Genomic DNA, 27,289 nt, shown 5'->3' with positions numbered 1-27,289 from the left:
AGCAAAGGGTATCCCGCAGTCTCCTAGCATCGGTCAGGATTGATTCCTTTCAGGGCGTGCGCTGCCATATGCATTTTCGATTTATGCGCTTTTTGGTCCTGTGAATCATGAGCATTAAGCATAAAACCGACATTTAGCTGATTGATCTTAATAAGAATTTCTGCCAGGAGGCGGGCTAACGGATCGCTCTTACGGGTCAATAACATTTTTGGTGGGTCCGCGACGGAGTTCCAGTCCCAATCCCAGTCCATTTGAGGGCGTTGCCGGGCTGCGCCTGCGCAACATAACAAACTTTCTGTGTGTGTGTGTTTGGCTTGCCCAGTGCACAACATATCTGTGTATTTTTGAAATTTTTTAATAACTCAGAGTCAAAGTTGGAGTAGGAGTTGCGCGGGGCACAGAATTGGGAAAGGAATCGCGCGGTACACAAGTCAGAGAAGAAGTTGCGGGCCGCCAAGTGTCGCTTGTCGGAAATTAAGGTTTGCATTTCTTTGAGTTATGATTTTTCTTCTGGTGACTTATCTTAGGATATCATTTGGGTTTCCTTTATATAAACAAACTTCGAATATTTTCGAATACATTCGTTTATTTTTGTGTGATTTGCACTTAGGCTTGTGCTGAGCGGATGTCTGTGCTCGTTTTTTTAATGAAATTTGTCGCCAAAACACGTAAAATTAGCAAAACAAATTTTCGACTGTTCTGGGGGACGGGGTGGCGGTTGCTGTTCTGCTGTTCTGCTGGCCTGTTGCATATTTCATATTCTGTTGTTCTCAGTTCCCGTTTTAAATCGGCTTTATGTTGATCCGATTTATGCGCAAGTGTTCGAATCTAAGGAACATTTTACTTATCGATGGATTGGGGGAAGTTTCCTTAAAACTGTGCCAACATGCGCGAAAAATGAAAACAAATAGAAACACAATTCTCAGCAGAATTTTGCAATGGGGGAATACAAGCTGTAAATAAAATTTAGTTCAGTACACTTTGTACATTTTTTTTAAGGCAAAAAAGTGTAAAATCTTGTACTTTGATCTCCAGTCACACTCTCTCCACAAATCAAACCCCTGCCAACTGCATTTGATTTCACTTTTTGGTGGGTCTCTACATTGTTTTAGTATTTCCATTGCGCAATATCTTCAACATCCCAACCTCTCTTCCCACTCTCCACTCTCTCTCTCTCTCTCTCTCTCTCTGTCTGTCTATTAAGTCTACCAAATAAATTGAATCAAACTGCAAACTTTACCGAGCGCCCAAAAAAAAGGCCAAATAAAACATGTTTTTGATGTCTGCAGCTCAAATTAAATGCAATTAAACTGGAATTGATATTCTGCGAAACTCTGATTCGCTTTGTACTTGGGCTGGGCGCACTTGACAGCCTCCTCTCGGGTTTCGTCTAGCTCATGTCTACGCAGCGAAAGAGTTTTTTTTGATTGGATCTTGTCTGTCCTGTGCCCCAGTTATCTCCCTTCGCTTGGGGGGAGCTTGGGTCTGGTTTTGGCTCTGGTTCTGGGTCTGGGTCTCGTCTGCCTTCTGTCTGCCTTTTGTGTCTTTTGTGGTCCCTTTGTTATATTTGGGTTAGACGTTAGTCAAGTTTTTGCCCCTTTTTTTTTTAGGCTGTTTGCCAAATTCGGGTTCTTTGTTTTGATTTCGCATTTTTGATATCATTTTACGGCATGTGCGAGGGCCAGCCTTTATTTAGCTTGAGATGTGTGTGGAGAAGTATAGCGAAAAATCGGTTAGATTCATATTTTATGTGGATTATGGCTGCAGCTTGGTATAAAGAAATTTGAAATAAAATAAGAGTAAAATAATTTAATAAAATGTAAACATTTTTAGCTCTTTTTCTATGTACATTTATTACAAAGAAACCTTTTTTCGTTGTACTTTTTGAAGCGATATTTGGCTACAAAAATTGTTCTATACCTTCCGCTGCTGCCTATACTCTCACCCACACTTTTAATGATTTAAAATGTATAATTTTACGCTTATAAAATCCTATAACACAATATCTTCATGTCGCACATCTCTAATGAAAATTTTGCTTAGAACTTTTTTGCCATCCCATCCATCTCCCATCGGGTCTCGGGCTGGGGCTGGGGCTGGGTTCGGTCTGGTCTGGTATCTTGCGGCTTCATTGCCGAAAAAAGTAGCCAGACAGACATCTGTGTGTGCTGTCTGGACTTTTATTGTACGGCTGACCTTGAATTTATGGAAATTGCATAAGTGGGAACAGAACAGAACAACTTTGTCATACTATTAAAAAATACAACAACAAAACGATGAAATAAAAAATATATACAAAGGCAGAACGTTGATGACAGCGAAGATCAAGCAGCGAGAGACCTTGGCATTGTGTGGCAGGACTTTGAAAGCTAACGAATTGCGAGCAAATAAAACATGTGGATGCACATAGGCATGATTAATGTTTGTACTTTGTATGCAGGATATTCAATGCTTTGGAATGGAATATAAATCTTGCTTATATTCCGCACCCTCAGAACCAAATACCGTTTCCCCCAGAAATCCTTATATTTATGCCCAAAAACGAAAACTCACAAATTTAAAGCCGCCAAATGAATTACAACTTTGCGTAAGCGATCCATGAGCGAAGAGCGAAGCAGAAGAAGCGCAGCCATTATGATCAGACTCCGATAACCCTTATCAAGTGTGCGGCATCGCGGAGTGAGAAATACAAGACAGAAAGGCAACGGAACAGAAGATGAACAAGTCGAATGCGCAATACTCTTTTGTGCATTGGATCAGTCTTTCAATTGGAGACAGAAAGGAATTGCACGAGTCTCTGGGAAATGGGCATTTACCCACTGCCTGCCGTTTGGCTGTACTTAAGCCCTCCAAGGACAGGGTATTTTAAAAACTGAAAAATGCCCAAAAGTCAGTCTGTTGTGTGTGTTGGCATTGTGCACCTTTGGCCACCGGCAGCGATTGGGGCGTGGCAGATATGAGCTCTTGGCTGTGATGCATATTTTACAGTCTGATCAAATTGTAGTCATTCCAGCGATCCGAGGATAAAATGTGGAATTTTTATTGATTTACAAATTACGGAAATTAGTGAGCCAATCTTAAGATATTTGTATGGCAAAGGAGCACTTAATTTGTTACACTTTCCACATCATTTTGATTGAGTGCGTGATAAAGAAGGATTCAGGTGCCAGCTGGGCCTGGCAGTCCTGACAGGCAGATCATATTTCAGCTCCTTTCAGGCAACATCGCAGCAGCTCCGTTCCATCTGTACATATCTTCCCTATCCATCATATAGCCTAGATTTTAGCAATCACATTTAAAATCCTACAATGTGAGTTGTTAAATTGTAAAGTTTGTTTTTTCGGCTCCTTCGGACACACACACACACAAATGTACTGAATCACTCGTAGATTATATGTAGATCGTATAATAAATTGTTTGCTAGATACGTGCGTTTTCCAAATTTCCAATTATAACACACACGTCTCGAGACCATGACCAAGTCGAAGGGCGGCCCGTCCACCATTAAGCAGCGGCTGGAGCAGCAGGTGGCGCTGCTGCGGCGAGAGCTGGAAACAGCGAAGACGGATCAGAGTGACATTTGCCGTAAATATGCGACAACGGTGCGAAAGCAGGCAGGTGGCGGCCGGGAGGGCAAGGAATCGCTGATGCTGAAGCAGCGTATAAAGCTGTTGGAGAAGGAGACTCACGAGAAGGATCAGTACATAGCCCAACTGGAGGAGCAGATCGAGAAGATGCCTGTACAGTACGAGAACAGGATGATGGAGCTGTGGAAGAAAGCCACGCTTGCTGAAAAGGAACTGAACAAGGTGTACCAGAACATGCGCAGCATTAAGGACGAGGTCAAGGAGGTGGATCAACTCAAGCATAGTGTGGCTGTCCTCAAGGCGCGAGTGGAGCGTCGCGACTTCATCATTGCCCACTACGAGGCGCGGAAGTCGAACAGCATCAAGGTTTTCCAGGATCTGAACAAGCCTGAGGCACGCCATCGGAAGAGCCACACCAGCTCCCACGCATCGAGGCAAATAGTTCTGCCCAGCAAACGACACAATACGCCCGAGCCAACGGATGACCCATCAGAGTCGGAAACTAAACCCCTGGGGTCCCTCTTGATGGAGCGTTACAAAAAGTTGCAGAACCTCAGGCCGCCGAAACACGAGTTAAGGCCCGTTGACTTCACCTGCCTGACGGCGGCGCTCCGGATGAAGGGCAACCAGGGCAATCGATATGATCTACACTGACTCCTCTCTGATTCCTGATGACAGTTAGCAGCTTGCCACTTTCCACGAACAAGAAGTCATCGAAATTTTGTTGTAATTAAATCAGTTTATATAACACCCCCTCATCGGAGGGCAAACGTATTGCCTGAGTTTTGGTATTACCATTCATACGTTCTGGGGCGGAACTAACGTCAGCATATTTCGTTTGGCCGAGTTCTGGGAATTTGTCAGCATTTCAAGTTCATTGACAAGCAAATCGAGAAGGCTGTGGAAGTTATTGCACTATCCCAAAACATGTTGGGTAATCCGTCTGCTATAATATGTTGCTTAGATCCGAAATATTTTCGCTGCTGCGCCAGAAAAAATGTACAGCAACCAAAAGAGGTTGCCCAGCACTGGCCCGTAAGCAGGTCACGTTTTTTCCTTCCATTCTTAGAAATGCATTGGCTCCGGGTATCCTAATGCAGAATTTGTGCATAAAAGCACGTACCATAAATCGCATAAATACTCTGCCCGCCCCCAGCAACGCACAAACTGATGAATTTGTTGTCTTAGGGCTCCTCTATTGAATTCTAATGCCGATTGCTGCACCAGGAAGTGCGTGCACCGTGGACAATCAATCGCGCTGGTCAATTGAAGCCATTTGTGACCAGCAATTGGCAATGATTGGCTGTCGATTGGAGGTACTAAGAATTGGGCCAAAAGTTCACCAGAATCAAGCTAATTAAAAGTACACATCGATGGTGTCTGATGTTTGACTTGAAACGTTAAATGCTTATCATTAGGCAAAGAATCAGAAATAGAATCAAAAGTGCCGTGAATCACACACACCTCCCACCACCTAATGATGAAATTGACGATTTGTCGAGTGGTGCTTACGAGTGTTTTTTTCGCTGGGGAGTTTCGTTTTTTTTTTAGCATATCCCATAGAAATTTCGGGGGCTGTGTAGTCAAACCAGTCCAGTTGGCCTTCAAATACAATTATTATGCATTATATCGGGCCAGAACGATGACCCTGAGACAGCCACGCATGAATATGTGTACACATTTGGTTACACAAATACGGGCACGGCAATGGGGGATAGGGTGTGACGTCACTGCCAAGGGGGGAAAATTCTGCCACGCCACCCTTTGAACTGTAAACAGAAGCTCCGCTTGAGACAATTATTATTAATACTTAGCTACAATGCGTACATTACATTATTATATAAATTAAACACTACATTGCGGCAGCCAGCAGAACATCTAGTTGGTGTTTGGTCCAATCTGCTTCGAGTCATGTGCCCGAAAAGCTGCGGAAATTGTTCTTCAGCAGCAGCACAACAAAGAAAATTCCCACGGCAATCGTAAACAACTGCACGTTGATTACTTTCGAGTCGACAATGGCCTGGAGCATGTTGTAAATGCTTTCGTTGCGTTCTTCGCCGCCACAGCAGTCCATAAAGTGACTAATATTCAGTAAATCTAAATGTTTTAAACTATTGATCGGCTGCGCACTTTTTTTGTTTGCGAACAGCTGACAGTGTTGGAAAGCGCTGCACGGTCAGAATAAATAACACACTAACGCTTGGGTTTTTGAATACCCAACGGCCCTCAAGGGGTTAATTTGTGACAGATGCTTGTACTGTAAATTCCCTTACATTATATTCCACATATTATGCAGTTTCAGCCCTTTAAGTTCTGACCTTTGACAATTTAAAGCCGTATATAACTTCGTTTAGCAGGGAGGGCGCAACCAAAACACACACAACTCGCTTGAACTGTGGGTTTAGTTTTATTAATTATTTTAACATAACTATTTGCTAGTGTGTGAAGACGAACAGTCGAACAGTCCTGCTTATTGGTCGTTCTCGTAGTCAGCGGGGTTCTTGCGCAGCAGAGCGGTGTGCTTGCGCTCGGTCAGATCATAGATCAGGTATCCAACGATGAAAGCTGCAATCCAACAAGAATTAAGAGGGATGTCTACAAGAACTGATGGGTTCTACTTACGGGGGGCCACAATGAAGATATTGGAGCGGAAACGACGGAACATGTTGGGCACTCCATTGCTGATGGCACCGGCAAAGGCGCGCTGCTCGAAGGGCGACAGCTTGTAGGTAACAATGCCGTGCACCTTGGCAAGATTGCCGAAGTGGGCTCCGTTCAAAATCGACGACAGACGCATGTTTCAAGCTGCGGGAGACGGGGCGGAGAAGGTAGACTACATTAGCAACAGCACAACAAATTAACCAGTATCTGGATGAAGACACATATGGTTATTATAAACATTATGCACTAGCACTTGGCCTCGGTCTCCCAGAGGTTATGTAATTTTTGCACAGCCGACCCAGACAGCGGCCGAGAACGTCTGGTCGCAGGGCTTGATCGCTGCACTTTTGGCACCCAAATTGTGCATATTTATAGAGCACAGCACCTGTCATTTGCGGAAATTATGATGCCAAATTTTACCTTGATTTGATTTTTCAATGCACGTCTCGCAGCAGCTGTTGGCAGGGGGTTGGATCTATCGATAACGATTAAATATACCGTCCTGACACTTTGAAATATACCGAAATATACCGATTTAGAAATATACCGCAAGACAAAACCTACATTATATATAGGTCGTCAATAGGTTAATCATTCTTGCGCAAATCATATTCCTACATTTGAATATTCCTTTTAATATTACAAGCTAGCTTAGACTTCCACTAGTTAGAACACATTTTTATCCAATAAATTCATTAATTTTCCAGCAGACCTGCTAGTTTTTAGTACTCAATTTTATGAAATTAGTTTTAAAACAATGAAATAACACAAAGTGCACTTTTTCCTTGGTGACTGCACGGACTCTACACATATGCTACATTTCAACTGCATATTTATGTAATTGTAGAGTGAGTAAGAGGGAAAGTGCTGATCGACGATTTTGTACGATTTGGATAGGAAGATAAGGAAAAAACTTATTTGAATTGTCGAAAAAAGATTCCTGGTTGAGCGAGCGAGTTATTGTAAATATTCCTGCATTCAGATTTTCCCCAAGAGCTGCTGCAATAGCTGGAGAAGGACTTGTCCTGTGCCACCAGAGACATTATCGAGAGCAGCCGCTGTCACTAATAGTAACGGTAAAATTAAAATTCTCTCAAGAATAATTAATGTATAGAATAAAGCATATGTATATATATATTATTTATGATCAACATTTGTACAACTATGAGATGATGCATCTTACAACTTAATTACTATAATTATTTGCGTAAAAAAGAGCAACACAAACAGACAAGATTTCACATTTTATATGGCAACAATTAATTGCCTTGTATATGTACAGTAACAATATTCTTTCTCGCGCTCTCTCACTCTCTCTCTCTCTCTCTCTCTCTCTCTCTCTCTTCTCTTTTATAGAACATAGACAAAGGTCCAATAGAGCGCATTGAAGGCCAGAAACATAACTGGAAAGAGGAAACGGGATCGCCGATCTATCCACATGGCAATCTCCTGCGGTGTCATGGTTGTAAATGTGGGCGGCGTCTCCTTCTTCTCCTTGTCGATGTCTATGATGTGCTCGTTGCTCATGCGCTCACTGGAGATGGACACGGTGTCGGCACACTCGGTCTTAATGATGGGCAGATTTGGCTGTAAGGAGTGCAAAAGATTAGCAGACAGCCTTTAATTTCTAATTTTCTTTACTCACATGAACTGTTAAATAATTATTGTAGCCATGATTCACGTTGCCATTGCCATTGCGCACGCTCTCTGTGCTGGACACGATGTTGTCCAGGCTGGAGCATGATCTCGCTCTCGAATCATTGCTGAGGCTGCCGCCTATCTGTCTTCGTGATGGGCGTGGCGTGAGTGTGGACTTGATGATGTACTTGCTGTTGACCTTCTTCAGCTCAATGTTCTCCTTGCGACGCCAAATCGTATTGACGAAGGCGAACTCCACGAGGCTGCCAAAGATGAAGAAGGTGCAGCCGAGGAACCACACCTCTGACACCTTGATGTAGCTAACCTTGGGCAGGTTTTTACTCTGCGACGATGACAATGTGATGAACGACAACATGGTGCTGGTGCCTGTACATAAATCATAATATTAATAACAAATATTTCCCTTATAGTGGTGTGTGGGCCTACCCAACATAATGCGTGGGGGAGATGCATCCGCCTGCAGCCAAAAGGACACCCATGAAATGGCGACAATCATCATGGATGGCAGATAGTAATCCAGCAAATAGAAACCAATTTCACGCCTCAAATTCACAGTGAAACTCAGCGAACTGTAGTCACCCACTGAAACAGAAGATGAACTCAGCAAATGAACTAGAAAAAAAGCGCTTAATAATTGCACTTACAAAATGCGCCGTGACGCAGATTAATTTCATCCGAGTGCACAATGGTTGTGTTGTGCCAATACTTGTCCATGTTGTACTCTGTGAGGCGCATTTCCGGATCAAAGGAGATGGGTGAACTCTCCTCCCACTCGAGAACCAGATCCGAGGTATTGTACATCCCTGAAAGATCAGGAAAACATTATAGATATTCCCCAATGATTTTCTGATTAATAATTTTCTCTTACAGCTCTCTAAAACAGTGGAGCAGAGCTGCTGATCGAACGGAAACTTCTTGAAGTTCATCCAGCAGTACAGTGAGGCCTGCATGCGCGTGGACAGTATGACATTGCCCTCTGGCGACAACGAGGTCAGCACATCCTTCTCATCCGTGCCCAGAATGCTGGACTCGCGCTCATTGGCAAAGAAAATGTGCGGCAGCCACAGCCGCTCGCTGAGGTGTTTCTGCCCCAGAATATTGTCATCCCGCTGGAAGCCCTTGTAGGCCAAACGCTTGTCCTGGAAGCGCAGCTGCAGCAGCGCATGCATCTTGAACTGCAGCAGATCGGAGTTCAGATTCTGCAGAAAGTACACATAGATGCGTGTCTTCACCACAATGGGCTGCCGTTTACCATCGGAGTCGTATTCTGTGGATTGGAAAAACTATCTTTGAAATTTCTATTCCTTATGTGGCATGCTGGCAGCTGCCTTACCAATGGGTCTCTCTAGCCGATCGTAGCGACAGACATGGGTCAGTGTCTGTATCAGCTGGGAGTGCTGCATATATGTGGCATTGGCCAAGGACGGGCAGTCCTCCATCTCCTCCACTGTGGCGCTGCAAAAGAGGTAAGAAAATAAAAGCATGACACATAATCCAGTTAATATAACTTATTTTTAGTAACGAAAGGAAAAAGCAAACTATAAAAATATACTTTAACGATCATAAAAAATTATTAATAATTATTTCGAGCAACTTCTCTTTGCAAGTCACACAATTTATGGGCACATGAAACACTTTTTACTTGGGAAGTTCCGCCAGGAACGCTGCTCCAGCTGTGCAAGCTCATTTGGCGCTAACTTAAATCATCAATACGAGTGTAAGTGCGAGTATATTGCAATAAACCAAATAAATATTTGTCACTGCTGCTCTGCTGCTCGGGTGCCTGGGAGCAGCTTGAGTTTTTCCGCTATTTGTTTGCTTGCGCAACCACAAAGCGTTTTCCCGATACAATTAATCGATGTGACCTGCACCCACAACAGGAAACTAATTATAGCGCATATTGATATAGCGCCCAGATCTTGAACTTATCCGATAACAAAGCTCCTCCAGCTACGACCTTTCGCACATTAAAGACAAAAGCCGCACGCCGCAGGTAATGGAATATTTCTTGGTGGATTGTTAATTAAATTCTAATCTTAATTTCGCTGGGGATTTATCAGGATTTATCACTGGCTTTAAGTTACTTACACCCAAGGAAAAAAAAGAGGCACTGAAACACTCGAAACTTCCAAATTGCTCAATTAAATTTCTCATTCATTTTCTTTATTTTTTTGTTATATCAGGAAATGTTTATAAACAAAATTGCCAAATTGTATTATGTGTAACCCTTTTTTGTTATCACCCTCCTCCCCCTTTTTTCTTATCAGTTTTCTTGGTAACATCTTGCAGATTTCGTTTCCATTATCAGAACATAAAATTCTTGAAGTTATTTTATCAATGGGGGAAATCTCCATGTCCGTAGATGTGGATCACCAATTTCAAAATGAATGATGGTATTTCCCTGCCACGCCCTGCCAGTCGGCCTCCTGTCCAATTTGTCATATTTTTTCGGCTTGTTTTGAGTCAGAGACAAGTTCCATAAATTGTTGCCAATTTACTGAGAGAGCAGCTCCGAAAACTCTTGTTCAAATTGTCGTGGTTTTATCAGACATCCCCACGCATACAGACACAGCCATTTGAATGTTTTATCAGACATTTGTAGAGCTCAATGTATAGCTCAATTTGTTGCTTTCTAATTTGTCTCGAACATCAGCAGAAGAAAGGAAGTTGTGACCTCAGGACTTACCCATTTGTGTGTTGAAGTAGTAGGAGAATAAAGCTGAGCATCAATGTGATGCACATTTGTGTATTTGTGTATTCATGCATGTTGATTTAATGTTTATTATTGTCTTTGGTTTCTGGGTTCTTATTTGGTTTACTTTTAACTTTGGGTTGGGCGTTAAGGCTGCTCAAATGCTCATGTTTCACACGACCTGCTCGCGCACATTCACATTCACTTTGTACACATTCACTTTGCAAATTCTAATGCAAATTCTAATTCAAATTCCAACGCAATTCTTAATGTTCTATGTCGAGTGTAGTTCTTAATGTTCGCTCGAGGACAATGTTCCACAGTCTGGTTGTCTGTTACTCTAGCTCCAGTCGTTGGCGTTTTGAACTGGCGCCGCGTTTGCGCCCCACAGAAATAGCTGGGGGAGAAGCTGCTGCTCGACTTGGCTCTGCTTTGTGCTCTGCTCAGGTGCGCTGCTGTCGACGCCGACGCCTCAATGAACACTGACGGGGGAGGCGAAGCTCGTGCGGTTTCGTGTCGTGTCGGGTTTTTTTTTCGGGGGGAGGCCTACTGATAAGACCAGTTAATGTTTCGTGTTACGTTTCTATTTGGTGTGATAGCCCCTCCCACCCGCAACAAGCAGCAGTAGACACAGTGCAGCAGCAGAAGCAGCAGAGACAGCGGTGGAGGTGCAGGTGCGGTTCGTTCAACAGCTCAAAGGCAACAGCGCAGGGTCGCCTGGAGATCGTCTCACTTATAAGCAGCAGCAGCAGCACACACTCAATGGAGAGATCTATAGAGCATGCGCTGGACATATCATAAGTAGATATCGGAAGCGAGGAATACAAACCGGTATCGAGAAGTCGTCTTGGAGCAACAGAATAAATAATAAATAAATAAACGTAACACTGAAAATGCAGTTGCATTGCTTGTTTGTGTTTTTCTGTTTGCTGATTAGTCAGGGGAGCACACACAAGTAAGACTAATTGCGACTAAGACTAAGACTAAGACAGGAGGTGGAGTAGATCTGTTTAAACAAGTGTCGGCCGCCCACGCTTCCAATTGGCTGGTAATGTTTGCGCCACAGAGCACGCTCTCATCAAGATCTACTTATTGCTGATAACTTGAAGTACTTATTATATAAGTTCCTCGGTTCAACAAACTTGTCATTGTCCTCAAACAATAACTGATTTTACCTTAGCAAAAACTATTTAATTCTTATCAGCCTACGCGCACAATAAGCATTTAGGCGATCCCTCTTGGTTCAAGGGATTATGCTGGCCGCAGCAAAAAACCAAAAAAAAAAAAAAAATAAAGTTATTAACAATAACAATGAGGCTGGGCAAAAGGCAGCGACGTGACACAGAAATTCCGCGTGTGACAATAATTGAATTGAATATTTTGTATTGAACATATTGACAAATGGCCAATTGCGAATGAGTTAATAACGTTCAAACGTCAAACACAATTAGTTTGCCATGGTACAACGAGTACTCGCACTCATAGACAGTAGTCTGAAAACTGAGTGGGTTGGATGAATGGCTCGTGATGATTGAATGATTTATACGCCAGAGAGAGAGAGAGCTAGCAAAATTGAGTTGCAAAAGTTGTTAGGAATTAACAGCAAAAATAATCAAAAATAAAAACAAATATAAATGGTAACAATTAAAACATAAAACTAAAGGAAGCTTGACCTAAACATGGGTACAAATATTATACGAATATAAATCCTATCCATCAAGTGAAGGCTCGCAAATAAATGCTGCAACTGCCTCAAACATTTCTTATGACATTCAACGGCAAAAGACTTTTATTGCCATGACTTCTCTTCATTGATTTCTTTCCTGCAGATCCTCAGATAATTATTTGTATAATGATTCAACCCACAAGTAAAACTTTTGATGGCCAACTCCTTCCCAGAACATGTAGAATATAGAATATAGAATACAAATGCTGTGTGCGGAAGACGACACACATTTGCCTACGTCAATTCGCTTCCCCAGAGCTTAGTTTCTCTTCTCTCAATTTCTCACCCTCTTATCGGGTGTTATTTTGGGAACTTTAATTAAATGAAATGCTCGTAGCGCAGCTCCATCGCTGAGCAAATTTGATCTGCGAATATTTAACAAGAAAAAGCTTATTTAATTATTGTTCGTTCGCATTTGCCAAAGCAAACACCAGAGGGAGGCCATTTCTATGCCACAGGCAGTGTCACAGCTAATTTGGCTAGAACAGAACTTGGCCCGTGCTTATCGCTCCCTGCGGTGTGTGGAGTGCGGAGTGCGGAGTGCGGAGTGTCTGTTCTTTCCCTGACTGTTTACCAGAGTCATTGCCATGGCATGATCTTGTGTGTGTCTGTGTCTGTTGTGTGTGGCGGAGAGGTGTTGCTTGCTGTGTGCCTTTTTAAAGGTTAAACATTTATTTGCTGCGATTTTTATGGGTCGCTGGCAATGTGATATTTCCACCCACAACCCACAACCCACCACCCATGCAATATTTGTGAACAAATATTAATTATTTTATTTATATTTGCCACTGTGTGGCGTTGGCAATGAAGTCCTGCCCGGCACGTGATCTCTTTCGATATTTGACAGAGGTTCCGACTGCAGGCAATACACAGATCGTGGCATTATCTCTGCTGGGATGACTCACCCGCTGGAAAGTACTGGGAGGGGTACGAGTATCTTTATCTCAAGACAACATCAGCTGGCAGGCAGTAGACAGTTGCTTGTGTTTGGATCGCCAAAGCCAATAAACAAGCGAAAAGTTTCATTAATTAAAACACTAGAAAAAAGGAAGACAGAACTGGCCACGGAGTAGGCAATGCAAATAGAGCCCAAAGTGCGACAAGGGCAATGGCGAATGGCGTGGCCGATTGGTAAATATCATAAATAGAACTTGCAAATAATAATCGAAATTAAAAGTATTCGAGTTTGGCAGGTATAACCGGCAGACGATAATCAAAAATATGCCACTTGAGTGGGTCTGCCTCTAAATTTAAACAATGACAGAGGTTGAGCGACTGCTTTGGCAGGGATGGCCTGCCAACAGTCCATCCTATCTGTTGGGGCTTTAGGCTGGGATTTTTGTGCATATCTCGTCTTTCAGGTAGCCCACCAATTGGGGCACTAAATTGTTATCAGCTGCAGGCAGGCGTACGCCTTCAATGACGTCTTTTGGCGTGCTAGTATTTACCTTTTGCCACACTGTTTGTGGCGTATGCGTAATCCAAATCCACAGCGGAAGCTGCTGTAAAATGTCAACGAAATGGAGCAGCTCCCACTGTGGCTGACTCAGACACCACAGATTGACATGACGCGGCAGGCCTCTGCCTCTCAGTCCGTTTTCTTTGCCTTATCTCGCGTCTGCTACAAGAGTAATGGCCAATCATGAACATGGGCTTGTTTACAGCCATAATTTCATGCTATCAAGTGCAGCTCCGAGGCGGCTTTCCATGCCCCCTTGCTACCTGACTAAACCTAGCCCAAAAACTATCAGAGATTGCATTCACGTGCTACCAGCAACGACTAACCAAATACGAAATCCAAGTTGCATAAATCAGCAGACGACGTGTTTTTTCGTCTGTTTGTTGAGGCGCAGACAGCTAGATCCGAATAAATAATCTGCCAGCACTCACAAAACTAAATATCAGTCACATCAGTCGGATGTTTACAGGTGTACAGGCGCAAAATGCAATAGCAGGGTGTCTGTTTCCAGTAGTAGGACAATCTCTCTGTACATTTCACAGCGATCTTCAACGCTAAAACAATAATTTTTATTATTAGTAAACTAGCAGAGGGGAGCGAGCCCCTCGACTATCGTTCAATCGGTTTAAGTATTCACTTTGCTGGCGAGAAACTTTACACTTAATTGGGCCATTGGGCTAACTATAATCTAACACAAAAACAGCCTCGCGTGTGGGTAAGGAAGCCAGGCTACTGCTTGGCCGCTGGATTGACCGCTTCCTGGCTGCCTGTGATGGCCGGAGACTTGGCAAAATCCTCGAATGTATCCTTGACCTTCTTGAGGCCGCGTCCCGCATAGCAGGGCAGCATGTGCACAAAGCGTATGGAGCCCTTGACGCCCTCATTGTAGTAGTGTTTGGCCAGGAAGCGCATCTCGCCGGTGTTTGGCAGCTGTGGCACATCGAATGGCAGCTGTTTTTTCGCCTTTTGCACGTACGGACACAGCTCGGACTTGACATTGTTGTACAGCTTCTCCGTCTGCTCGGAGTCACTCCAGATGCCCACTTTGTTGGTGTAGTAAACAGCACTGGCCACCAGGCCACCGCGTACCAGTAATCTGCCAAAAAAAAACCAAAAGAAAATTCGTTTCACACTTGTGGCCTTACGTAATTGGCAAACATTGCTGCCACTTACCCAATCACCATTTTGTCTTGTTTGCTTGCAGGAAGTGTGTGTGTGAGGGTCAAGTAACGGTTAGAACCGTTTTATTAACAAATAAAGGTAGATTTGGGGGTCAGTTTCGTTTTCGAGTAATTCGTAAATTTACTAACACATTTCGCCTAGAGATGACAATAATAAAGAAGGTATATCGGCAGTGTGAACGCAGACAGGCAAAAATATATCGAAAATATACCGAGAAAGTATGTAATTAACCCACTGAAGCACCCTAGACAAATGCCACTAGCTGTATAGCTTCGCAGCAGCCAGCTATTGAGCGTGGTAAATATTTTCAAAAAAAAAACTGTTATCAAAATGACAATAATCAAAATAATATTTTTAATATTTGTTTTGACAATTAGTCTACTCAATCTAGTCACTCAATCTGCCCTACATGTGTGCAACGAAAATATACATTTTAAAATGTGTTTTAGTGTGCAGAAGTCGGGGACTTTATGGTCTTTTCATAGAGTCTTTGCAATTAAATGGACATTTTCTTATCGACTGACACCTTTTTTTGCAATACTTATAGCAACTCCATCACAGTCTCCATCCAACAATAGTTCCGACAGGCTGAGTCCCCCTGGTCTAATCCCCTGCTTAACTTCAGCACATTTAAAGGAAAGTGTAAACACTGCAATCCAATCGATTTTGCTGTCGTTTTTGTCGTCTTTGAGCAATCACCCAGAATGTGCGCTGCAGTCCTAGTTAACGGCTTAGCCTTCAGCCCAATGAAATCTCATTTATTTAACTTGTGCCAGCAAATAACAACTAAAGATACACATTGGAAGCGAATGAAACAATGCCACCAGCATTGGTACCCCTATTTTCACGCAGTTCCAACATTTCCTTTGTCACAATTTTGCGACAGTCGCGCTGCAGTTAAGAGGATTATTGCCAAACGAACAAAGAATGGCCCAGACTTGTGTGCCAATTTATTGAAAAATTCCAATTTCAAAACGAGTGAGAATTTTAACGGCCTTCCGTTTTTTTGTCGCCCTTTCCGTTTTTTTTTTTGGGTCTTTTGTGGCAGTTTTTCACCCATTTTTTTTGGCCTGTCAAATCGGGCGACATTGACCCACGTGTCAGGCGATGCGTCGCGAGGTCGCACCCGGGGTTGGCAACGCTTATTAATAGGTTCAGTTCAGCTAATGTGTCGCAACCCCTTCGCCGGGCACAACCCCGCTACCGTGTGCACCCGAATAAAAAAATTAAATTTTCCTCTTAGTTTTTTTTTCGGGCTAAAAAGTTGCGAAAAAAATATAAAAAAAAAGGGAAAAGAAAAGAAAAGGCGAAAAATGTAATTTATTAATTTCGCATGGACGTGGACGTGTGACAGTTGGTTGCATCGATCCGCAGCTCAATGCTGATCCTTTATTTACACAATGAGCGGTGACCCTTTTTACCCCCTGCCCCTGCTCTAACCCCCAGCAGCAGCGACCCAGTGAGATTTTTATGCGAAAAATGTCAAGAAATAGTTGGAAATTTCGCATTATCCATAGAAAATCGCAACTTTACAATGGGCAAGGGTTCACTTACCCCCATTACCCCTTAGCCTATGGCCCGTAACCCCTTTCACTCTCATCATCAGTATCATCAGTAGCAGGATCAGGGGCATCGGGGCATACCCCTTGTAGCTTATATCGTATCATGCATGGATTTCACTTTACTCTCGCTTGATTTGCGCGCTCAAAAGTAATTTGGTGACCTGACCCCTTTCCTTGTTCGTGTTACGTTTTTGGGTTACAATTTTACACATTTTCAACGAGAAAAGTGTCCAATGTGCCATGTGCCATGTGCATTATGCGATGGCTCATTGATTGCAGCGGCGGGCAACCCTTTTCGGGCGGGCTCTTCTTTTAGAATTGTAAAACTCTAATACAATTTATTTCGATTCCTATTGGGGGGTTAGGGACACACACGCTTCACACGCGTCTGGATTTCATAGTGGACATGCAGCTGCCACCATTTGGCGGGGCACTGCCCCGGCTAGGGTCTCTTTGGTGTTGCCCTGCGAATGGTTTTTGAAAAATAAAAACCACCCGCGGCACACACACATGAGTCCCGTTGGCTTGTATCTTATAGTTTTTTATATGCATCTTGTTTACTTATTCGATTTTGATACTATTGGCGCACGCGTCTGTGTTTGCCCAAGGCTTTAGGGGCCCTAGCCCTATCCTGCTGTGTTTCTCGGGGTGTTAAAGATAAGAAACATTTATTGGGTTCTGTTTTTTTTTTTTGTGTAAAAAGTGACTCTTTTTGTGGTTCAATTGCATTGAATGTGCGTGTGACTGAGTGTTAAGTATTGGTTTTAAAACCAGACACGCGTCGGCTGGAAGTGTGTAAAATGTTTGCGGCAGCACATGGGCGGGCAGCTGCAAAATCCGCCTAATGGGTGGGAATTTGTAGCTGAAAGTCTTCCCTTTCAAGCTCAGCTTCAAGCTTACAGCGGATTTAAATAAATTATTGTGCATTTTTATCTTTTGATGATCTGCAAATATTAATAAATGGCCGTTCGACCACTGACCACTGACCACTGACTACGCTGCCAAGCGGCGCTGCTGGCTGCAACATTTGTGAGATAAAAGTATGATGGACATACTGGTGCGTTGCTTGAGGGAATATACACAAGGGTTCGGTCTTCCTTTAATGCTCTTTTAGCGATTATTATTATGATAATTCCAACTCTACTCCAAAAATAAATACTCACTGAATATCTTTTCCCATCTTTGTAGAGTTTTATCTATTGAAAACTGCCTTTCCAGATACATGACACTCTTGTCTGTAGTCTGCTGCAGGATATCTTAAGCTTCGGCGACCCAGAGAGACACACACTCTCTGACACAAGTCTGACCACACACACACACAGAGCTAGCAACCAACATTCGCGCTCTTAGCCATAAGCAGCTTACGCACTTCGCATTTCTGCCTGTGTCTGTGTCCATTGCCTATGTATTTGTGGTCGTCAGCGTGTGATAGTGCAGGAAATTTATTGGTGCTTTGGGGGCGAGAGCAAGATTGGGTGCCCCATGCCCCACCAATATAATGGAGTGGCTTGGAGGGAGAGCCTTGGACCCCGAGGCTTTTATAATTTTATGCCATTTCTTTCAATATTTATTCTGTTGTTATGTTTTTGTAATGAATCGAAGCCCAACAACAGCCACAGCAACAACAACGACATCGAATGAGGACGAAAATTGTTCGAGGATGACGTTGAAATTGGAAAAATGTGTGCGAGTATCTATAGATATAGATTGTTGGCTCTCTGTGTCTCTGTCTCTCTGTCTCTGTGTGTGTATTGCCATGGAAAATTCGGGCTGGCACATAAATTAATTAATTTTGTTTTTCTCTGTTTTTTTTTTGTGTTTGTTTGCTCAGGGGCAGCTCGCCTGGGGGGTTAGGAGCAGCAGAAATTTTAGTTAATGCTTAGTCGATATCATTGAACTACTTACGACATCTCTCTACCCCGCCCCACCGTGCTCTCCCTTTCCAGCACTATCTTTCTCTCTCCATCTTTTTGTGTATCAATTTCCCCCTCTCTTTCTCGCATAGTCTAAAGTTGCGTTTTTCGTCTTCTATTGATTTTCCATAATGAGGCAGCTATCGCACCGTCTTCCACCTCCTCCAAAGCCTCCTCGTGTGTGTGTGGCCCAACGAATTTCATTTCATTGCAAAATCACTGCAGGGGAAACTGTTGGCACGAGAGGGGGGGGGAGAAGCATAGATTCTTTTTTTCGCTTTCCTCTCGCCTGTCATTGCTGACACGCAGCCACGCAGCCACACATGAGTGGGGAAGAACTCTCACACACACACACACACCCATGGCAAAGCAATTTTATTGTCATCATTTGATACATACAGTGAAGCAGCTCTAAGGGGAATATCAAAAGCTGAGTGCTGCGGAGGCTGCCTGAAGAATACTTTTTGGCTCCTGCATTTCCATTTAAAACTATTTCTTTTTGCGTAATTTCGCTGTAAACATTTCCTTTGTCAATTTCCACTGTAATTACTCGCGCACTTTTATTTTTTTTGCCCAGGAAATTCCTTGCACAAGGCCACGGCAGGATGTGGATATTGTTTTTTGCTGGCTGCCGGCTGCTGGCTGCTGTCATTAGCTGTCAAGTCCATCCTGACATTATGATTTCCACTTCATCAGCATGGCATGCCCCCTTGCCCCTTGCCAGCCCTTGCCTAATGCCAATTCCCGGCTGCTGCCTCGCATAGAATTTTCAATTTATTATCTGCCCTCTCCTGACAAGTTTTCTTGGCTCCTTTTTTTTCAATTAAGTTTTTTTCTTGCTGCATAGTCTGGGAATGTAAGCGCAGAGAGAGAGCGAGAGCTTGGGTAATATTTATTGCTATAAATAATTTTGCAAGTTTTATGCGGCTCTACTTTAATTTGCAAAGCGATAAATAACGAATGTGCCCCAGGCCCAGGCCAGCCTCAGCCTCAGCCTCAGCCCTACCCAAATCCCATTCTCAAAGCCCATTTGGCCGAAAATCCTTGCCCCATGCACGCACACATGAAAAGCCGTAAAATGAAAGTGAAAAGAAAAGTGGAAAAGTAGCCAGCCAGCCAGGCAAAAAGTGCTGAGCGCGCAGACAAAGTACAAATTGCCCACAAAATATAAAAACCAAGCCGGACATGGTCCAAAGAGAGAGAGAGAGGCGGAGGCGGAGGCGGAGGCCGAAAGTCTTAGCAGATGAAGAGGAAGAAGAAAGTTCAATTTACTACTTTTCACTTTAGCATACATACAAAGAAACAAACACACACACACGCACACACACAGGCGTATACCCCCCACTGGTTTTTCCAAAAATGGACAAGAGTCTCTGGGACCACCACCATCCTCAGCCTCCCATGCTCTAGCCGCTATCCAGAGGCCAGCTGGTTAGCCGAGAAATTGGAGAAGTCTCACAAGCCCACACCCACACACACACTTTGTAGATGCCCCTTCCACTTACCCCTGCCTCCTTATCCCCTCTCGGACACTCCTCCTGGCTCTGAACCAGAACTTTGCCTTTTTGCGTTAAATTTTTCTTTTTATTTTGGAGTTTTGTTCGATATCAGTCACACACATGCCCAAGCATATATATGTGTATAATATATTTATACACACATATATGTATGTATGTATAGGTGTATTCCCACACACACACACACACACACAAGAATGAATCCCCAACACGAGCATCTAATTTTCCTTTAAGGTCAAGCTGGAAGAAGTTTTTGCTTTTCCTTTTTCCTTTTTTTTTTTGGTTTTTTTTTGGTTTTGTGTTCGGTTGATGAAAATTACAATTTTCTTTCGTATTTTCTCTCAACTTTCATGTGGGGGAGGGGAGGAACAAATTATTTGCCCTCTTGTTGCTTCCGTTCGTTGGCTGTCCATTCCCTGCCTCCCTTTCTCTCTTTTTGTCACTCTCCTTGCAACATAACGTAACCATACAAGTACACAGGAGGCATGTGTGTGCGTGCATGTGTGTCCTTTGCCTGCTTTCTCCTGACAAGTTTTATTCCTCATCAACGCCCGTTGAACCGCCTTCCTTCCGCTGCTCTTTCTTGACTGCCTGCCCCTCACGCACATGGACGCTGAGGAGGCTGTGTGTATCCAATTGAAAAGGAAAGGACCAAGGGACCAGGGACCAGCAGCGAAATCTCAAAACGAAACTAAAATTGAACTGAAATCTCTCATTAGTTCTTGGTGCCAATACATTGTACATTTGTGGTACATATTTTTGGGTGTTCTTTGCCTGCAAATTGCTTAGTTGTCATTTGTACTCAAGGGGCATACGAAACAGATTCATTGAGAGGTATCCTTATATGACTCCTTGTCATATAATTTCTTAATGTTCCCTGCATGTTGCGATGACTCTCGATAAAGTGCCATGAAATCTAGCTTGACCCTGGAACGCATTCGTTTTTTAGAGGGTTGGTTAAGGATGAAATTAATCCTGCTAAGGGATGAGCGTCCAGGTAAACATAATTCCATAAAAAAATAGCGAAACCTTATCTCCCCTCGAAGTTACTTCATTAACTAATAAACTTTGCTTTAGCCATCCAAAATCCCTTCGAAATCGTTGCCTTATTTGTTAGTTAAATTTTTGTGTAAATCAAAGTAAATAATTTCGTTAATTTTATGTTTTTTTCACTTGGAAGTAATACTAAACAAACTGAAACATTTTTGTGGCGAATATGCATTGCCTCAGCAGGATGTTGCGCCTCGTCTCTGGTTGGATACGGCGGCATCATGTTCTATTGGGGCTTCTCCATGTGCTGATATTTATAGCCACGACTGTGGTGGACTTCAAGCTGACCTGCGATCTGTCCTACTGGAGGGAGAGAGCCACGACCTTGCTGAGTGAGGAACCAACCAACCTGCTGCCAATGCTGATAGCCACCAAGCTTACGGGGCTGCTTTACATGGCATTCCGGTACCTATTGATCCATGAGTGGGTCATCGGAGTGTGCGAGCGGAAGGAGCGTCGACGCTTTGCCAACTTCATTGTGCGCCGCCTGGTGATGCAGCTGGACCAGGCCAGTGAGCGGCTGCCCAAGTCGGGCAAGCTCTCAGATCCGCTCACCCAACAGTGCTACGTGGAGGCACGAACTGCACAATACAGGGCCATCGATCTCTTTCGGCGCGATGCCAATGCGCTGCTGGTACAACGCAACCGGTCCAATGTCGATCCGCACTTCTTTGTGCTGCCGGAGGAAGAGGAACTGCTGGCCAGGGCCGGCTACGCCAGCATCGATCTTAAGGTCACGGAACACGTGCTGCAAGACCTGATCACACCTCTGGACGTAGGCAGGATTAAGCGTCCATGGAAGCAGAAATTTTAGTGGAAATTATATTTGGAAATTATTGTTGTTTATTTTTGTACTTTGAAACCAGTGAAAAGTGTACATAAATATGCAAAGTAGTAATAACACATAAAAATGTTTGTTTGTCGCGTTCTGAAAAGTCATTAGTCGCGCACCTACCCTACCCTACAGAATATCCTCCCTGGCCATATACTGTGTCCTCTGTCCCACGTCTTTGGTGCGTGGCGTGTCCTTTTGCGTCATTTATTTAAATTGCCACATTTTCGGGCACTAATGTGCATATGCCAAGGCACTAACAAATGAAAAACTCACCCTCCCTCACCCTGATAGGCATTTGGAAAATGGGAAAACGAACTAACAAATACTTACCCCTCAGAAACTCTATGGGCCCACAAAAAAATCCATAAGTTAAATTATTAAACTTTGTTGTTGTTGCTGTTTTTGAGGTTGTTTTCGTCCTGCGTCTAGGGTTTTATTTTGTTTTTTGACACATTCCAAGGACTCAGCGAGCGGTCAACGAAACACAGTCCCCAAAAAATTACTTTGAGATTCGATAATTAAATACTCCGCTATTTTGTATGATTACAAAAACCTCCATCTGCTTGCTAGATGTTCAACACACCCTCGCAGTCACGTATTAAAGGGTATAACAAAAGTGAAAGGGAAAGCATAGCCCAAGCATATGGTGACAACAAAAATTGTTGTTTGCGCCTGGCGCCGCCTCAACAATTTAATTGAGAATTGAAATTGTATACACACAATATTCTCGTGCGAGTACTCGCGAGTATGTACGCACATATAGTATAGTACTTATCTGAAAGTGTATTGGTTATTTGGGAGGTGGCGTTGGCCCTCTAATGGTGTTCAAATGGGTGTTTCTGTTCGCGCGGTCAGTTGGTAGGTGTCATTTGTAGCCATGGCTGCACTGCGTGTGAAGTTCTATCAAATCGATTAAAAACTAATTTTCCACACACTCAAACCAGCCGAATAGTGTTTGAAAATAGTAATTAAATTGTTGAAAGCATTTGAGCAATTACTGTGTATGTAAACATGTTTGTATGTACATATGTATGTCCATTGAATATTCCCGAAATAATACGCACTGCAATAGCTTCAATGTTCGAACGACGAAGAAGACGATGAAAAGAAACTATGCAAACTTGTTGTTGCATTTTACATTGGCAGAAGCTCAGCTATTTTGTTGTTGCGTTGCTCTCTCGCATTCTCTCAGCATCGATGCTCTTTGTTGTAGTTTGGTGCTTGGAGGGGTCGCTTTCTGTGTGCAGGTAGAAATGCAAAGCAACGGCAAAAGCTCAGTTATTTTGTTGTTTCATTGATCTCTCGCAGTTTCTCAACAGCTTTGGTCTTTGGTGTCGTTCGGTGGCTTTCTGCTTGAGGGGGAAAATGTATGAACACAAAAACACTGCGCTGTGTCGGCGATCTTGGAAACCGAGTTCTGAGTGCCATTTGTCGCACGGTGTAAGTAATATTCCATTATTTATGTACTACAAACTACGGCCCAACTATGTATTTATATCGCTGTCTAAATTGAATTAAATTGTTGAAAGCATTTGAGCAATTACTGTGTATGTAAACATGTTTGTATGTACATATGTATGTCCATTGAATATTCCCGAAATAATACGCACTGCAATAGCTTCAATGTTCGAACGACGAAGGAGACGGTGAAAAGAAACTATGCAAACTTGTTGTTGCATTTTACATTGGCAGAAGCTCAGCTATTTTGTTGTTGCGTTGCTCTCTCGCATTCTCTCAGCATCGATGCTCTTTGGTGTAGTTTGGTGCTTGAGGGGTCGCTTTCTGTGTGCAGGTAGAAATGCAAAGCAACGGCAAAAGCTCAGTTATTTTGTTGTTTCATTGATCTCTCGAAGTTTCTCAACAGCTTTGGTCTTTGGTGTCGTTCGGTGGCTTTCTGCTTGAGGGGGAAAATGTATGAACACAAAAACACTGCGCTGTGTCGGCGATCTTGGAAACCGAGTTCTGAGTGCCATTTGTCGCACGGTGTAAGTAATATTCCATTATTTATATACTACAAACTACGGCCCAACTATGTATTTATATCGCTGTCTACTTAACTTATATCTTTCTATCTACTTTCCACAAAACTTATTCTATATGTACACAAGTATGTAAATACATATGTACATACATATGTATGTGTGTACACCCCAACAAAATGTATATACGGATTTGGCTTTCTCTTTTCTGCTTTTGGGAAATATGAACAGTTTCATTCTTCTCCTTTTTGGCAGCAGCGAGCAGGAAGTGAGGCGGGGGGACACGGAAACTATGGAGCTGTCAGTAACACGCGCCTGACGCGCATCTCCCTCTAGCTCTAGCATCTCCATCCCCTCGGCACTGGGCTCGGAATTGATTTCGTCGCATTCTTTACAAAAATTATTGATAAGACATTTCCACAGGCATTGTTGTTGGGCCATTACAGTGAGTGAGTGAGTGAGAGAGATGCCTGAGTGTGCGCTGCTCTTGTGTGCGCCTCATGTAATACAAATATTGATATACTTTGATTTCGCAATGCCGAGTAATGCCTCAGAGGGGGTAGCAACAAGCCATAAGGAAGAAGGCACATTTTGTAGCTGGAGGGTGCCCTTTGCCCTTTCCTCTCCCTTCCAGATAAAGCAAAATGTCAAAACTCGCAAAAGTTGAAGTTTTTGTCCATGTCAGAAAGGTACAACTACGCGTAGCAGAGACGCTTGGGGTGGCACACAGAAATCCCGTCTCAAGGGCCACACAATCAGCTTAGACGAGTCCACAGACAGATAGACAGACACACAGAGAGCGACTCTGAGACTTTCAATGGGAATCGCAGGGCGACCAAAGCACATTTTAAGCACACGATGATGGCACTTGTACCTGAGTGCAGAGCCCTGAGCCTTCCACTCACCACCTTATAATTTTTTGATACAAAATAGAAAACTGATTTACCGATTTCTGTCCATGTCTCAGCGTATCCAACAGACAAATGGACTAGCCAGGGGCTATAGATGTTGCTTTCCAATTAACACACATATATTTTATATGTATTTGTATATATATTTAATATAATCAATTTAAAACACATACAATTTTTGATAAATGCTCGCTTACAATGAAAATGAAAAATGTTTTCTCCCAGCTCTTCGTACTCCTCCTCCTCCAGTTTTTTGATTCTTCGCTCTTTCACATTTTACACATTACTCGTAATATAAATAATTTGTGTTAAAGTTGTTTGTTTAGTTTTGGTTTCACACATAGTTTTACATAATAACAAAGTAAAATTGTTAAATATATATATAATATATGTATATAGATATATATTTTGGTGTGTATATATCTCATACATTTTGCCAATTGCTAAATATAATTTTGATTTTCGATTTCGTTTTAAATATAATTTTCTTTTGATTTTTTGCTCGTGGCTTTTGATTTTGCGCTCTTTCACGTCTTTGGTTTGCATTTGGTTTTGCTTCTCCTCTATTCATCCTTTTGCTTCTCCTTTGCTTCGTTTCTTCTCCTTCGTTACTTTCATCAACTTCAACATTTCGAATTAATAATAATTTTTTTCGTTCGTGACTTAATTTTACAACTAAAATATTTATTTGTTTTGATTTTGTGTCATTTTTCTTAGTGCTAATAAAATTTGATTTTCGATTTTTGATTTTTCTCGTAGTGTTTTTTGTTGCCCTCTGACCCCATTCGACTTGCATCTGAGGTCATACAAAATTTTGATTTATGCTCAAGGTACATTGCAATTTTCATCTTGGTTTTTGTAAAATTTATTTAGCTTTAATGTTTAAAAATCTCTTCAGCATCTTTGCGTCTTTTATTTCCCTTTTTTTGATTTGTGCGCTCTTCTTCTACTACTTTGTGGGGGTTGAAAATGATGGGAAAATATGAAAGAAATAAAATTAATGGAAAATCATTTGCCAGAACCGAGGAAAGAACCCAAAAATAATTCCAAGAATTTGCATAGCGAAATTTACTGTCAGAGAGGGGAATGCGAAATCACCCTAAGCGAATGCAATTCTTTCCTTTTCATTTGATTTTTCATAAATTGCAGTTTTCGCAGTTCCCAGTTCACTTTTAAGCATGCAAATAGCGGGGAACACCCTTATATCGGTACTGACGGGACTGACCTGACTCCATGGGGTAGCAGTAGCTGTCGGTGCCTGACTTTGCGCCCTAAAAATTGCTGCCAGACGATTTCTCCCAAATTGCCATAAAAATTCAATAGAAAATGTTTATCGGGCAAAAATGTCGGCGAAAATGTAGATATTTATGAAATTTGCCTACCCTCCCCCTGGTCACCGCGGCAGCAACCCCCGCGGCTCAATCTTTAATTGCAGCAGCGCCCGTAAATGTATCGGATGTCTGTGCGTAATCAATGAGAAACGAAATTTGCATGGACACGTGACAAATAATTAACTGCCGAAAAACGGGAGAAACGGCTACGGCCTCCGGGGGTGGCTACTTTTAATCAATAGCCACGGCTAAATGTATCTAGATTTTGATTTTGGATTGTAGTTTTTTTTTTTTTAACAACTGCCGCCGGCAGCTGCTGACCCCGCAGACTTGACCCTCGCCGGACCATGCTGGGTTTTTGTTATCGCGCTTTTCTCTCTTTCACATTTTTTATGCATTCTCCCATGTAGATTTTTTAATGCAAACATACTAATCAGGGGGTTGCTGGTTGCTTTGGTCAATGCGTGTCCCAAAACCGGAAACAGTTTCCACTTATTATTGTTGTTTCTTTTTTTTTTATGAGGGTGCTGCTTTAAAAACGAGAAGCAGCGGCAGGGGGGAAACAGCTGCCCATGTACGAGTTTTATTTTTTTAAAGGCGCTTAACCATATCTGGCACACTGTTGACAAATTGAATCAACTGGCAATTTAATAATTGTTGTCGCCAAGGCGTTGGACCAGCATGCAAGTCGCGCCGAGATGAAGGTCCCCTATGGGCAGGGTAGCCAAAAAAAAAAAAAAAACAAAGGAAAAAGGTCGTCTTCCCCTATCAAGCGGAAATTCTCGGAGCTATCACGGGTGTGGTTTTTGGTTTTTTGTATTTTTCAAGATTCTGAAGTAGCGCCTCGGGTCTGGCACGCTTCAATCAAAGAATAAAAAATGTAATCTGGTAATTGATCAATTTGGAAATCACAAATTAGGGAATTAAAAATTGAGAAAAAGAAAACGAAAGTCAAGTTTAACAAATACAAAATGTAGACATTTATTCGTAATATATACAGACACACACACAGTTACGAAATCATATTTTAAGAACTAAGAATTAAATGGCATATAAAATTAAAAATTACAATTTCTATATTTAAGTATTGGATTTTAGTTTGATATTCTGTTTGTGCGGGGAACACGGCGAAGTATTTGCTAAAAAGGCACGCAGCATTTTAAAAAACACACGTTTTTAAAAAAAGGAATTTCAAATATAGCAAATGGCACAACGCCGCGTTCCA

At 42.6% G+C, this 27,289-nt stretch overlaps 6 protein-coding genes across 6 annotated transcripts; 2 read left to right on the top strand and 4 right to left on the bottom strand.

Annotated features, from left to right (window-relative positions):
• Positions 1-3,333: 3,333 nt before the first annotated feature.
• Positions 3,334-4,361, top strand: LOC117589190. Its single transcript, XM_034280916.1, has one exon. The coding sequence runs from the start codon at positions 3,474-3,476 to the stop codon at positions 4,239-4,241; it is 768 nt and encodes a 255-aa protein (XP_034136807.1). The 5' UTR covers positions 3,334-3,473; the 3' UTR covers positions 4,242-4,361.
• A 1,009-nt stretch (positions 4,362-5,370) lies between these two features.
• LOC117589192 lies at positions 5,371-5,747 on the bottom strand. The gene has a single exon (XM_034280919.1). The coding sequence runs from the start codon at positions 5,659-5,661 to the stop codon at positions 5,497-5,499; it is 165 nt and encodes a 54-aa protein (XP_034136810.1). The 5' UTR covers positions 5,662-5,747; the 3' UTR covers positions 5,371-5,496.
• A 202-nt stretch (positions 5,748-5,949) lies between these two features.
• LOC117589191 (cytochrome b-c1 complex subunit 8) lies at positions 5,950-6,759 on the bottom strand. Its single transcript, XM_034280917.1, has 3 exons — positions 6,669-6,759; positions 6,210-6,392; positions 5,950-6,152 (listed from the first exon to the last, which is right to left on the bottom strand). The coding sequence occupies exons 2-3, from the start codon at positions 6,382-6,384 to the stop codon at positions 6,058-6,060; spliced, it is 270 nt and encodes an 89-aa protein (XP_034136808.1). The 5' UTR covers positions 6,385-6,392; positions 6,669-6,759; the 3' UTR covers positions 5,950-6,057.
• Positions 6,760-7,357: 598 nt separating this feature from the next.
• LOC117589193 (glycine receptor subunit alpha-4) lies at positions 7,358-11,317 on the bottom strand. The gene is made up of 7 exons (XM_034280920.1): positions 10,594-11,317; positions 9,241-9,362; positions 8,776-9,174; positions 8,552-8,710; positions 8,334-8,489; positions 7,894-8,273; positions 7,358-7,835 (listed from the first exon to the last, which is right to left on the bottom strand). Exons 1-7 carry the CDS (start codon positions 10,671-10,673, stop codon positions 7,599-7,601), a joined length of 1,533 nt encoding a protein of 510 aa, XP_034136811.1. The 5' UTR covers positions 10,674-11,317; the 3' UTR covers positions 7,358-7,598.
• Positions 11,318-14,314: 2,997 nt separating this feature from the next.
• Positions 14,315-15,117, bottom strand: LOC117588982 (MICOS complex subunit MIC13 homolog QIL1). Its single transcript, XM_034280571.1, has 2 exons — positions 14,958-15,117; positions 14,315-14,880 (listed from the first exon to the last, which is right to left on the bottom strand). The coding sequence occupies exons 1-2, from the start codon at positions 14,966-14,968 to the stop codon at positions 14,514-14,516; spliced, it is 378 nt and encodes a 125-aa protein (XP_034136462.1). The 5' UTR covers positions 14,969-15,117; the 3' UTR covers positions 14,315-14,513.
• A 5,976-nt stretch (positions 15,118-21,093) lies between these two features.
• LOC117589042 lies at positions 21,094-21,875 on the top strand. The gene has a single exon (XM_034280670.1). It carries the CDS (start codon positions 21,175-21,177, stop codon positions 21,820-21,822), a length of 648 nt encoding a protein of 215 aa, XP_034136561.1. The 5' UTR covers positions 21,094-21,174; the 3' UTR covers positions 21,823-21,875.
• The last annotated feature ends 5,414 nt before the right edge of the window (positions 21,876-27,289 follow it).

This window comes from Drosophila guanche, unplaced genomic scaffold (genome assembly GCF_900245975.1).
Source record: "Drosophila guanche unplaced genomic scaffold, DGUA_6, whole genome shotgun sequence".
Classification (NCBI taxonomy): domain Eukaryota; kingdom Metazoa; phylum Arthropoda; class Insecta; order Diptera; family Drosophilidae; genus Drosophila; species Drosophila guanche.
This window is presented reverse-complemented; position numbering and strand designations above follow the sequence as displayed.

Coding starts and splice junctions, on each gene's coding strand:
- LOC117589190 (XM_034280916.1), top strand. CDS start 3,474: ATGACCAAGTCGAAGGGCGGCCCGTCCACCATTAAGCAGCGGCTGGAG.
- LOC117589192 (XM_034280919.1), bottom strand. CDS start 5,661: ATGGACTGCTGTGGCGGCGAAGAACGCAACGAAAGCATTTACAACATG.
- LOC117589191 (XM_034280917.1), bottom strand. CDS start 6,384: ATGCGTCTGTCGTCGATTTTGAACGGAGCCCACTTCGGCAATCTTGCC. Junction 6,153..6,209: donor TATCTTCATTGTGGCCCCCC/GTAAGTAGAACC, acceptor GTTGGATTGCAG/CTTTCATCGTTGGATACCTG.
- LOC117589193 (XM_034280920.1), bottom strand. CDS start 10,673: ATGCATGAATACACAAATACACAAATGTGCATCACATTGATGCTCAGC. Junction 8,711..8,775: donor CTCCACTGTTTTAGAGAGCT/GTAAGAGAAAAT, acceptor CTGATCTTTCAG/GGATGTACAATACCTCGGAT. Junction 7,836..7,893: donor ATAATTATTTAACAGTTCAT/GTGAGTAAAGAA, acceptor CACTCCTTACAG/CCAAATCTGCCCATCATTAA.
- LOC117589042 (XM_034280670.1), top strand. CDS start 21,175: ATGCATTGCCTCAGCAGGATGTTGCGCCTCGTCTCTGGTTGGATACGG.